Below are 13,633 nucleotides of genomic sequence, written 5' to 3' on the forward strand. Positions count from 1 at the left end.
TGACAGTTCTTTGTCAACTTCCCTAGACTGCCAAGTGAAAAAAGTACTGAGGAATCAAAAGATCCAGCATGCCTGAAGCCTTAACCATACACTTTTAGCTCAAGGTGTTCCAAAAGACGTAGGTTATGTGTTCTCACTGGAACAAAACACATTGGCTAAAAGTATGTTATTTCCTCCTCAGAGCATTCAGCCAAATATCGAACCGACCCTATGTGTTTCTTAAGGAAGTGGTAGATTGCCATTCTTCCCTAAAAGACAAGACCAGTTTCCTAGGGCCCTGACTCCTGCCCTTCAGTGATCAGCTGAGCCTCTTGTCTGCAAACCTCTCACTGCTGACTAAATCACTAGAAAAATTGCATTTTTTAGAGATTAGACAAAAACTTAATTTGATTGCTTTAATACGTAGGTTGTTCAGATATTTCTGCCTCTCATCACATTTTTAGCTTTTTCATTACGATTGTGTCAATATGAAATAAATTACATTTTAACATCGGATATTCATAGAAAAATTCAATTTCTTTTTATTCAACTGTTGAATTCAATTTTTTCTTTTTTTGTATGATTAATTTAACATAAGAAATCACATTTAAACAAAAGTGTATATTCACTGCTATTTCTTATCTAGCTTATCTGAAGATTATGTTATCATCTAACAAGACAGGTATCTGGGGAACTTTCTTTTTAATGTAGCCAACATATCTGTTCCTAACAAGCGCTTCATTCAATGACCTCTTGCTACTCTACATTTTAATACTATCTTTTGAATTAAATCTTAGGAAAATTACCAGATGGTAATGGTATTAATTACCACAACTATCTTAAAACTGAAAACTCTAATAGCAAAGTCAAACTTACCTTCTTAGTAATTCCCCAGTGATGAGACATAAGGATCTTCCTCTGGTCATCAGAGTCTTACTCCAGTAGCTGTATTCAGGGCTGTATTCTCTTTATTCTTAGAGAGTCAATACTAAACGTCTTCCAGTTAAGAAATACAGTTTTATTTCGTACTGTTTTTCTCCCAGAATATATATTTACTCCTTTAGGCCAATGGTCTTTAGAGTGGGGTGCGTGCAGCCTCTGGGGATTTAAGAGATGATCCACTGGGTTGTAGGAAGAAAATGTTAGAACTTCAGTAATATGTATATATATTTAAAAATAAATTATAAATAAATATACATATATGGGAGTGCATATCAAAAAGTTACTGACAGAGGTACACAGTCAAAAGAAGTTTGGAGACCACTGCTCTAAGCCTTACGATCTCAAGACTGTCTCTAGAAACAGGAACTTTTTTTTCTGGCGTAGCTAATACAGTAATAGAGAAGATAAGCCCTGGCTGCGCAAACCAAAGAAGGCATATTATAAAACCAATTGGATTGGTCTTTTTGTGAGGAAAAGCAAACATGAGCAAAGATAGAATAACCCTTGCATTCAAACTGGAGGGAAAAAAATCTGATAGGCAGCGTGTCATTTTTACAATTACTCTTCTGAAAGCCCTTTGCAATTTAAAAATACAAGGAAAGACCATACCACTTTCCTGCACAGATATTGCTAGTACATTATCTCTGAGGCAAACCCAGTTCTTTTGCTTCCCTGGATTTTCATTAGTTCCTTCGTGTTCAGTGATGAAATACTGAGAGTCCTTGGTTTCCAGGTAAGCCTTAAACTTCTTTGTGTTTGTGGCATGAAAAATCTATGACATGGTTTAATTCAAAGATTCCTCAAGGCCTGCCAACAAAGGGAGAGGGAGTGGGGAAAAGCTGCTGCAGTCTGAAAAGTAAATTATGATTTTGTCACATGAATAGTCCATGGCATTCTTTTTTTCTCAGTGTTGAATAGCAGAGGGTCACAGCTGGAAGACATGCTCTCCTTTAAAGTAATTCAGTCTTTTGAGGGTAACCTCCATGTGATGATCAGAAAGGAAGGCAGGTCCAGCTGCTCTGGGGCTGGTTATCTGACTATAGTCCTTATTTGATCTTCAGTTGTGCTAACCTAACATGCATTACAGAGGCCAATGTCCAGAAATCTGGTTCAGGTGACTGAACTGAAGGACTCTAAAAAGTCAGTCAAAGACTTTGTCTTTGAGCAAATCTTCATTGCCTCATGCAATCAGAAAGAGCAAGCAGAAACAAAAAGACACTTGTAAGTCTGTGCTGTTGCGTGTTAAGCTCTGCTAAGCCCAGACCTTCCTTTTTCTAAATTCTTCTGCTTCTACAGCATTTCCCGTGAGCATCCCCTCGTCTTCATCCGCTCCTCTTGGCCAAGAACTTGCAGAGTTTAGAACTTGCAGTTTCACAGCTGGGACAAATTTACTAAACTAAACAGGGCCAAGCAGCGGATACTCTCTAAACCATAGCTTCCCCATCATTACATCAAGAAGCATGGGAGTTATTCCTGGTCTTTATGTCAGTTTGTATCCTTTACTCCTGTACAGCCCAGAAATCTCTGTTATTTAACTCCTTACAGTCAGTAACAGTAACATTCAACAGATTCATTGAAGTGTGGACAATGTTCAGCACAGAAGCAGATAATTCATTTTCAGAAAAGGCTCAGCTTCCAAGTGGGTAGTCATTCACATGGATTATATACCAAAGACCCAGCAATTGCCTTTTGATAGTTGGAGTAAGACTTTGTGTTTTTCTACCTCTTTTTGATAAATTTGATCTGTGGCACACTACACCTGTTGACCAATAGTAATGACCAAAAATGGGAATATACGTAGGTGGAATACTGATCAGTATAGCCTCTAAAGGGGTGAAATATCCATCTTTGGTTTTTGTCATCACCTCTTTAGGCTGTACTTGATCATTATCCACTTGTCACTTCTGCCCACTGAGGTCAAATTTTCTTTAGTTTTGTTTTGAGATTCATCTTCCTCATCATTTTTTTCTAATCTTACATTGGGAAATTACATTTTGTGTGGCAGACCTCACTGCTAGCTCTTTCCGTCTCTCTCTTTTTGGCAGCACTTTGCTCATTCTAAATTGCAATTGAAAACAAAGTTGTCTTGGAAAGGCATGATCCATTCTGGGGCTGGAAAATTTGCAGCGACTGCTCAAACTGAGAAACTAAATAAAGCTGAGTTTGAAAGTGCAGAGCTCACTGGGCTCGACCTGCTCTTTTATATGAACCTTTTCAGCAAAAGCACTTGCCCAAGGCATCTTACTCATCTTACTCTGGCGCCACTGGATCATTGACAGGGTATCCAGCTAACTCAGACTTGGAATGAGTGAGTGAATTGCTGCAGCGAATTGCATCTTACCCTCTCCACCACGAGCAGTTGTTGGTAGCAGTGGCTGTTGACACTGATTGCTAGTCACTAGCAATATCGCTTGAGTACTCTTGATTTAAAATTGTCACACTCTGGTCTCAAAGGAATTTCTTTGTTGCAAATTTGCTAAGTCCCTACTTAGGGCAGAGCATAGTGCAGGAGGGAAGTGGGGTTGGCAGAGTTACATTTGCATATATTACATCTGGACATAATCAAGTGTCATTCGTTTTCAATTCGCATACAATACAATTAACCCTTCCTCTCCCTTACTGTTACTCTCATTAATGCCACTTTAGCAGGAGCTGAGCTCCTAAGACGTTCCCCTCCAGCACATTCCCCTCCACCTAGACTCAGGAGAGACTGCAAATTCTTTCTTTCTGTGGCATTTTTGGGAACTAAAATACAGCGAACTGGCAGCTTTGCAACTTTCTGCTCATGGCAGTGAAACAGCTATGGCGCTGTGGCAGAAGGCAGGGTGGGCAGCCTGAAGAGGCAAGTTGTTTGTCCATTAGCAGTGGTTTTGATGGTTCAAACAGGCAGCAATGATGAGGGTAGGGTGGTTAGGAGATGAGCTGGCACACCGCCGTTTCTCAAGACAGTGTGAAAGAGAAGGGCCCCTCCTGGTCCAGAAATAGCCAGGCTTTGGGAAAAGCTAACTGCATACAGACTGTTTCGTAGCTTTTAAGCTACATTTTCAGAAATGTTACTGTTGAAACTGTATCTTCTATTTCACTTGAAAGGCTTGTGTCTTCTCCATTCACAAGTGTCAGAGGACAACTGAAGCTCTAGAACTTAGAGACTGGTTTGCACATAGGCTGGCAGTTCAATCAGATAACAACCAATATATGGAATAAAAAAATTATATATTATAACGTAACAGTATCCCAGATATTAATATCAACAACTTAACTGATGCTTCACACAAACAGAGGCTAACCTGACATTTACAATAACAGTATATGCAAGCACACAAATGACACCACCCCAAAATGGCCCCATTACTGCAGACCCACCGCTTTCTACAGGTGGTGACTCTGGAGAAGGCATAGTGCCATGCACCTCCTGACAGTGCCTAGGAAGAGGTCCGTGCTGCTAATGGCAGGGGTCAGTTGTTGACCGTGGGCTTCCATCTGATCCAGAGCAGGCACACAGTGCAGACAGAGTCCTTTTATCCTCTCTTCTTCTCTCATCAGTGGTGGGATCCACTGATGGCTCTTCTCTGGAGCCTTTGAAGGAACTTGCTCAAACTTGACGTGCCATGGCTTGTGCCTGAATTGGTGATCTTTGGCCTTGGCACCACCCGGGATGCACAACCAGACAATGCCTCATTCATCTTTCCATGATTTTATCCAGTTGTCATCCAGCAAATCGTGCCTTTCTGCTCTGAGTTTTGCCTAGTTTCCGTAAAGGTCAACAGTTAGTTTCCTTTTTTGTTATACCAATCACCTGACAACTCCACAGTCATTTTTCTAGCCATTACCTTGAAGCTGTGGTTTATGTGCTTGTCTCTGGTGCACTGCTAGTGTCAAGGGAAGGCCAAGCAGACCACAAAGGGAACAAACTGCCCTGTGCTCATCAATAAAAGCCACCTGTCAGTCACCTTTCACCGTACCTTGTTACCAGTGCATGAAAAACAAACACAAAGAACAGGAACAAAGATTTTGCTGCCAAGAGAATTTGCTTAGTCTGCACGTACGCTGTCTGGGGAGGATAGCTGGTCCTTGCTCACTGGAGGACTGGGAACGTTATGCAGAAGCGTGTCACAAAATGACAGATGTTGTATTGTAAAGGGGTCATCTTCCTGTGGGAAGAGGCAGTGGCATCTGGACTTGCCTTGAGGAGAAAAATAGTTTCTACAATGGTCCTGGAGAAAAGAGTGTATTAAGTACTGTAAGAGTTAGGAGAAGCATGTTTTGAGTCTCCTGGAAATGAGTAACAGATTTAGATTCACCTGTCGAAACTGAAAAAAACAAAACAGTTCACTATCTGAGGAGAGAAAACTGTTATTCCCAATTCACCAGCCTGTAATATTGCAGAAGTAAACATCTTCTCGGTACCTATTTCGGATGATATGCATATTGTTGTTCTTCCCACTAGGAACAGGGCTTGGATAATGGATGAAAGAAAGAGATTTATTACAGAAGGAATCATAGAATCATAGAATGGTTAGGGCTGGAAGGGACCTTCAAAGGTCATCTAGTCCAACCCCCCTGCAAGGAACAGGGATATCTCCAACTAGATCAGGTTGCTCAGGGCCTTGTCCAACCTGGCCTTGAACGTCTCCAGGGATGGAGCATCCACCACCTCTCTGGGCAACCTGTTCCAGTGTTCTACAACTCTCATGGTAAAAAATTTTTTCCTAATATCCAACCTGAATCTACCTCCCTCTATTTTAAAACCATTACCCCTTGTCCTATCACAACAGGCCCTCCTGAACAGCCTCTCCCCATCTTTCCTGTAGGCCCCCTTGAGGTACTGGAAGACCGCTATAAGGTCACCCCGGAGCCTCCTCTTCTCCAGGCTGAACAGCCCCAACTCTTTCAGCCTGTCCTCATAGGAAAGGTGCTCCAGCCCTCTTATCATCTTCGTGGCCCTCCTCTGGACCCTCTCCAACTGGTCCATGTCCTTCTTATGTTGGGGGCTCCAGAACTAGACGCAGTACTCCAGGTGAGGTCTCACGAAAAGGAAGTATTTTTCAAGATCTGTGCAAAAATACTCACAACAAGAGGGGAAAGGAACGTCTTGCTAACGTGAGACAGTGATTTGCAGTATCTTAAAATTTGGCACTTGAAACCCTAAAGCTAGAGTTACCGGTCTTTGCTAAGGATAATCTCCCTGAAGTGATTAAATATATACTACTTCAATGCTGCCACTTCTTTGAGAGCACAGAAAGCCATAAGGCCAAATAATAAATAAGTAACAGTCTCTGCAGCTACAAGAAATGCCACAATTTTGAGACAGGGACAGGTTTTAATACTGTTTAGTTACCTAAATACAAGCATCAGCATCAGTAGGATTTTGAAATCCTACTGAGATGCCCTAATCAGTTTAGAAATCTGCCCTTCATATCCATTTATCTCTAGTAAAGCTGGAAATAATTCTTTCTTCGCAGAGGTGCTGCAAAATTTAACTTCCTGATCTCAGCAAAGTGTTTTAAAATCCTTGCAAGGAAAATGCTTCTGAAAAGGATAGATTATTATAGCTAATACACACATGATATCCCTATTTAGTGTTTGGGTTGAGCAGTGTGTAGCACCAATACCTGTGCTGTGCTGCCAACCTGCAAAGTATCCACAAAAATGTTCAGAGATTTCTAATTAGTAAAAGCTGGGCCACGGGCATATTTGATGGCTTATTCACTGCTCTCAGTACAACCGGGGAGGGTAAATAAAGCATCTACAGTCTCTTGTAGTAGGGAGTAAGCAAGAGTTTTGCCCATGAAATCTAATAATGAAATCAGAGTACTGTTTTTGTCTCTGCGCCCCCCTTCAAAGAGAATGCAAATATCAAACTCTCTTCTTTACATCCCCTTCCTTCTCTTCAAGGCCCAGAGAAAAAGCATATAACTACAGAGGAGACACCAGGAAATGTTTAGGTAGGAATTGCAGATACGGGTTGATAAATCAGAATAGTCTCTCCAAGGATATATAAAAAAAGCAGATACCTCCACTTCTGGTTTTGTATTTGTTGGTTTTCAGAAACTGCCAATTTCCCAACTTGCAAGTGGCAAATAACTTAGAGGCTGTTGCCAGTGTAGCACTTAGCACCCGTTAGCTGTAGTCATCACAGGATTGACTATGGTTGCTTACTGCTTCAGAACTGCCACATGAACATAATTGAGTTCCTTCTCCTAAAGTGCAGGGAGCTACCTCCTGAATTTATGTTTACAAAGTTGGAGCAAGGACTGTATTTTTATCCTGGGTTAACAGAGATTACACCACGTTATGGGCTTTTATTCCTTTAAAGAAAAAAAATACAAGATATTGCAGTAGAGAAAGTCATCAGTTGGTTTTCTATTGCCAGCAAAGACTTAACACAAACACACCCCCCTGACCTCTATCACTTCAGCAGAGAAGAAAGCAGTGATACAGAGAATCCAGTTTATTGCTGCTCTTTCGAAATATATTCTATATATGCACCTACAAATACATACACAAACTATGAAATAAGTAGTAGAGCTTGCTGCTCTGATTCTGATCAACATGAAGCTACGAAAATGAGAGGTGCCTCTATTAGATGGTTTCCTTCATTATTTAACATCTGTGTGTCTACAGTAATTATGAACAGCTGATAAATTGCCTTTTAACAGTGGTATGTAAATGTGCTGATATTGCTATAAATAATCACTCCATACACTGCAAGACACACTGCCAATTATTTCTCCCCTACCTCGTTTCTCCACTTAATTTAGTCTCAAAAATCTCCCTTTACTGTGCAGCCTTTATCAGGCAGCTCTTTCAATGCATTTTCTTCTTTATTGCTAGATGAAATATTATTGATGCTTTGTTTTGGCATTTCTTTTCCTAGGAAAAGATGTCTTGTTTGGGACAATTTCAAAAGCTATCCATTACAAGTGAAAAATGCATCCGAGATGCCAGGGCTGGATTTTCTTTCACTTGTTTCAAGGGAAGGTAGAAAACTATTCTGCAGAGCTGACAGGACAGTAAGCCAGACCCTCATCAGCATAAATCAGAGCAGCTTTACTGAAGACAGGATGTTATTTTTCATGTAAGGAGCGGGCCAAGTGTTCTCTCTGCAGCAGTACTGGAGTGGCATCAAACACCGACCTCGGGCTGGAGGAGACAACTCACACATCCAGGAATCCCCACTGCAATTGCCACTGTGTCTCTTTTTATCATTGTTGTTTTCAATGGCTAGAGTTTTATCATACTCCATTAAACCCAGTTCCTATTCTCAGAGTAACATAAATGCTCCCTACCATTCAGCAACCTAACACCAGCAGATCAGGCCTCCTTAGTGATCTCCCCTGCCTTTGGGAACTTCTGCATTACTTCTCAAGTCACTAAGCAGAAAGACCTTCAGTCAGCTGATTCACTGGTTCCTGCCACCAAGGCAGTTTATGGAAATGCCCACCATAGACTTATTTGGTATGACACCAAACGGCCGTAGCTTGGGAGCATAGGTCTGTTCTTCAGTTGACTGAGCAAATCTATTTCTTTTTAATTATTATTCTGTTTCTCATTTCATTTATTCTTATATTTATTGTTAACTCTACATCTCTAAGGAAGGTGTTTCATACTTGGCCTTGAACATCTTTTTTGGGAAGCAAGTGATTTGCATTAACGCTTCTTGGAGAATTGGCAAAAGCACATTTAACCGGTAGGTTCAGCTACTATGGGTAGCAATCTTTTTGCTTCTTAAAGATACTTACATGTGCTGAATTCAGAGATGGGCCATACTGACGTCTTAGCTCTAAAGATGTCAGAGAAAAAGGTCAGATGTGGGACTTCATTCTGCTTTTATGCTACCTGGGAAAAGTTCGGCTTCAATGCTAATTAAAAGGAACAGGCCAGGTAACATAGACCTTCAGTCAAACACTTCAGGTTTTGAGTAGTTTAAGGCATTACCACTTGGGATTTTTGTGTCATCCTCCTGCTCCCCTAACTGGAAGGACAAAGTATGGGACAATAGGCTATTGCCAACAAGAAATTCTGATGCTGAGAGGGAAGCTTTGCTTTAGGTTGAACTGATGCACCCTCAGCATCAGAAGACCCTCACGCCAAGACTCTTGACGCCCTTCTACTCCAAAATCACTCTAGTGTGATTTTCCAGTTTTCTTTCCAGGCTGCAGTAAGTTTCTTTAGAAATTGCTTTTACACTCCTATTATACCCTTCAACACCCTTCAAGTGTTTGTTCATTGGTACAAAGATTCTCTTTCCAAAAATTCTGCTCAGTGCAGTTGAGAGCAAGCAGGTTGATTTTGGAAGAGAATCCCTGAAATAGGAGTTCATCGCTAGTGCCACATGCAAAAGTTCTCACTCTGCTAGATTGCTGAAGCTCTGTTCTTGTTAAAAATCTGTGAAATGCTATCTCATATCATTTTGTTTTAAAGAACAGAAATCAAGTATGAAAACTAGATGACAGAAATATTGCTCACAGTTGCCCAACAAAAGTACACAATGGGATTTCCAAGCCTTCAACTTCAATGGACTCATCGTTAATCGACTCTTTGGCTTAAAATGACCTCATAACAAGATTTTTCAAACATTGTGATTTATCTTTCAACAAAATCCAGTTTCTTTTTGGGGTTACACAGCTATAGTCATAACAAAGCACAATCCCTACCACCACCCACCCACCAAACTAACAGCAAACTGAAGGAACACATAGGTCAATTATCCAAGGTGATAGCATCCCAGGTACTGTCTCCTGAGACACAACCCTTCTCAAGCAATTTTCTGCTCCTTTTCTTCCTGAAATGGGGAATAACATTCTTTAATAGAAAGGCACGAGTAGAACATGTATTCTGGGAAATATTTCCAAAGTAGTGTGTGGGCAGTAATTATTAGCAAGAGTTTTTAGTTATTGATAAACTTATAACTGAGTTATGAAGGCATGAGAATAAAGGTACTAAGATCATACGTAACATGAAACCTGATCCACCCATTGGCATGCAGGTGTTTGTAGTACAGATTGATGCTGTACATGCTTTCTTGGTCTTCAAACATATTTAATGTCAATAAGAGACTCAAGTCAATTAAAGGCTTCCTAGTCTACATGAAAAGGGTGGGGCATCAGAACAAGGTGAGAGTGTTCCTGTTTTCCATAATTGCAGTTGGGATTCCTAACAAACATAGTTTCAGTCCTATTAATGTAGGGAGTGGAGAAGTGCTATGTTTGTGTTAATACTTCAAAATATTTTCTCCATGACCTTCCGTCAAGGATAAAGCACAAAGAGAGGAAGTTAATGATCAGTTCTCAGAAAATATGAACAGTTGATCTTAGCTCACTGCTGATGAAGGACTTGCTCTGCAGTTCATTGACTGCATTCTGTCACGCAGTATTTGCTTTTAAAAATGCAAAGCCACCACAAATACTAGATTCTTGTACGTATTCAACAGTGAATCTCATTAGGGAAGCAGCAGAAGGAAAAAATCTCCTTTAGCTGATTCTTATTCCTATGACAGGTCCTTTTCTCTGACTGAACACCAAGGTTCCTGCAGCCCAGAAAGGCTTTGTTGTGAACGGTATCCAGACTGTTCTGCAATATTCACTGTTTATTCAGTTGCACCACACTTCCAAATGAGAAAACAGAAGCATCTGTTAAAATACAGTAACAGCCCACTTCATTAACTTCCCTTTTTGATTTTATTCACAGACACTGCAAATGGGCATCAAGCATTTTTCTGGGCTCTTTGTGATGTTGTGCATTGGGTTTGGCTTGTCCATTCTCACTACCATTGGGGAACACATCGTGTACAGACTGGTCCTACCACGAATCAAGAAGAAATCCAAGATGAAGTACTGGCTTCATACAAGTCAGGTACATATTCAAAAGTAAACCTGTGGAAGTCATGTGGTGGATTAAGAAAGCCTGGACAAGAACAAGGTATAAAAGGTTGTTAAGAACACTGATGATTGGCATTGGAAGCGTGACAGCAGCTTCTGGAATTTGAAGAGGCTTACTTAACGATGGAATGAGAAGCACAGAGGAAACAGTTCAAATATTGACGATCGCAAAGCCTACAGAAGGGACCTTTCCATTTGCACTTGCAACCTTGCAACTCTTTTGGACTCTAGAAGCAACAGTGTTGTTATCCTGAACTGCCTAACCAGAACATTTTATCTCACTGCTAGGGGTTCCCAGACATTTGATGCATGCAGGAAAAGCTGGGTAACTTCCTTCATTATTCTAGGGAAAATAATGGAAGAAAATTGCTCTAGGTGTTTGCTGTAAAGGAAGAGGTTACTTTGCAGCAAAGGGCACAAAAAAGAGAAGAGCTTCTATTGCTTTAAGCAGCACAGTGAAAAAGATCTTTTAGAAACTAATGAAGTTTGTCAAGATCCACTTTTTTTCTGAGGAATTCTAACACCAAGGATTGTTTGCAAACTATGTATCAACCTTTCAGATTGGCCTTCCTTGGGAAACTAAGTGAAAATAAATCTGTTGTAATGACAAAGCATAGACATTGCTTGTATCCTTGAGCATGCAAAATAATTCATGCTCAAGTCCATCACACAAAGCCCAAATTGTTTACCTATTTATGGAGCTATTCTTAATCTTGCTTTTACTAATTTATTTTCTTCTTTCCCTCTAGAGATTACATCGTGCTCTGAACAGTTCATTTATTGAGGACAAACGCCAGCCTAAGACAAAACGAGTAGAAAAGAGGTAGGAAGTTCTGCATGCTTTAAAAGAAGAACTACAAAAATTACTTTGAAATTAAATATGTTGTGTCTGGATACCTACTTATGGATCTAATACATCCCAAAGATAATAGAACAAAAAGAAAAGGAAACAAGATAGAAGTGACAAGAGAGGGAGGCAGAAATGAATTCGTTATTTCCAATAAAAGGTATTAAATCTAGAAATTTTGTTCTTTCATGATTTCAAATACAGCTAATAAAAGCACTCCCATGCTAAAGACAGGTTTTGCAGGTTTTTAAGTCTGCTGCCCTAGATTTTAGGTAATTAATTAATCACAGACTAAAGCGCTGGCTGATAACTAAGGCCCTATGAGATAGCTTCACAATGAATGAGATATCAGGCAGCATATATGTTAGAGTAACTCAAAACTATTAGTGTACTTTTTGAAAACACAAGTAGCAGTATTGCTTTTCTACAGGTATATTCAGCCACAAACTATAGAAAATAAATGTCTTCCAGGCTGTTCCTAGATATTTGGCATGACTGAAACCCACATATGTAAATATATGTTGTGATTAGTTTGTCATTCTTGCACTAATGGCAGCAAATATAAGAAGTAAACATCTGTAAGCTTCTAGACTGCCTATATACAAACGAGTACATAAAAGCACATGCAATCTATTTCGTCTATTCATTCCTTCATCTTGTTGCCCCATTAAACCTCATAGAGTGGCACCTCCTTGCACACAGCAACTCCTCACTTTTAATCTTTGAACAGCAGTACCAGGACCTGACTGGTGCAAAACATTTCCTCCTTCCTCTCCAGGGGGAGACTATTCCAGAGGAGAGGGCTCTCTGTATCTTCAATGATACAAAAAGCACCAGCTGAATTATTTGCCAAATATTGAGCAGTGCAAAAATTTCCTAACACAAGGACATGGCCATAAGCCTAACAGAGAAGGGCTTAGAAAAAGACCCACACAAACACTCTTTAAACATTGAGAGTGAATATGTGCTGCTGCCCAAAAACTTCTGCCCACACAGCAGCCAGCCCACGTGTGCACACCTGCACACCCACCCACCGTCCTTGCTTGTCGCATGGTCTGAGCTGCTGTTTGCACAGTTATGGTGACTTTAACTCAAGACACCTAGTTAAACGGTGCCCAGCTTGTCATGAATACTGATGTAGCATGGTACAACCCAGGGCTCTCAAACCAATTGTATTATTACACTTTCTTTTATTGCTGCTGGGGTGTGTGGAATCATTAAAAATACCAAGATACAGAAAAGAGGTGGAAAGAATTTGTATTATGCTACCGTAATTCCCCTCAGGGAAGAAAATCTGCTGTTTTTTTCAGGTCATAACTTTCCAAAAACTAGGAGAGCTGCTTGGCATCAGTAGCCAAATCGTAAAAGGTTTCATTTACTTGATGAAACTTGAGTGTTAACTGTGGACTCTGGTGTTTGTTAAAACCATCTGCCCAGACCTCTAGATAAAAGCACCACCACCAGCAGAAGCTATGTCAGTTACTAACACTTATGAAAAAGCTGTATTTTGATTTGTGAGAGGAAAGAAAAATGTATCAGAAATTATGGATTAATGATATGGCACTGAGAAGTATTTACAAAGCAAAGGGCTGCACCTTCTCTGAGACGTGTACTTCTGCTCCATGGCAAGTTGGTCGCACTGACTGCTCAGGACCCTGGGGACCATGGACTCTACAGAGCTGCACAGCAGCAAAACAGCTTTGGGCCCCACTGCCCCTTGTCAGTAGTTCTGCTCTTTGCTAGGTGGCCTTTTATGTCTAGACCACTGTGTGTGCAAATGCAGCATGGTGGTCTTCTGCTCTTGGCCCTGGAAATGCTTTGCCAGTTTCTGCTTGCTCAGGCTAATCCTATTCCCTGTCTGGAAAGTGCTTAGAGGTACTTGTTTGTTTTCATCTCTTCAGAGAATTAACATAATTGCATCACAAAACACACATCCAGTTTAACACAAGAGTGTTCCTGTCTTTTATTTTGAAGTATGAGAAAA

The 13,633-nt window shown here is 40.5% G+C and overlaps 1 protein-coding gene across 1 annotated transcript in view; it reads left to right on the forward strand.

Moving 5' to 3' along the window:
* Window positions 1-13,633, forward strand: part of GRIN3A (glutamate ionotropic receptor NMDA type subunit 3A) — a 76,411-nt gene that overhangs the window by 61,066 nt on the left and 1,712 nt on the right. Inside the window, exons 7-8 of the mRNA XM_086629243.1 lie at window positions 10,612-10,776; window positions 11,552-11,625. Of these exons, the coding sequence (XP_086485369.1) occupies window positions 10,612-10,776; window positions 11,552-11,625 (239 nt within the window). The remainder of the gene's footprint in view (window positions 1-10,611; window positions 10,777-11,551; window positions 11,626-13,633) is intronic.

The sequence above is a fragment of the Tauraco erythrolophus genome, chromosome Z (genome assembly GCF_009769465.1).
Source record: "Tauraco erythrolophus isolate bTauEry1 chromosome Z, bTauEry1.pri, whole genome shotgun sequence".
NCBI classification, from domain to species: Eukaryota; Metazoa; Chordata; class Aves; order Musophagiformes; family Musophagidae; genus Tauraco; species Tauraco erythrolophus.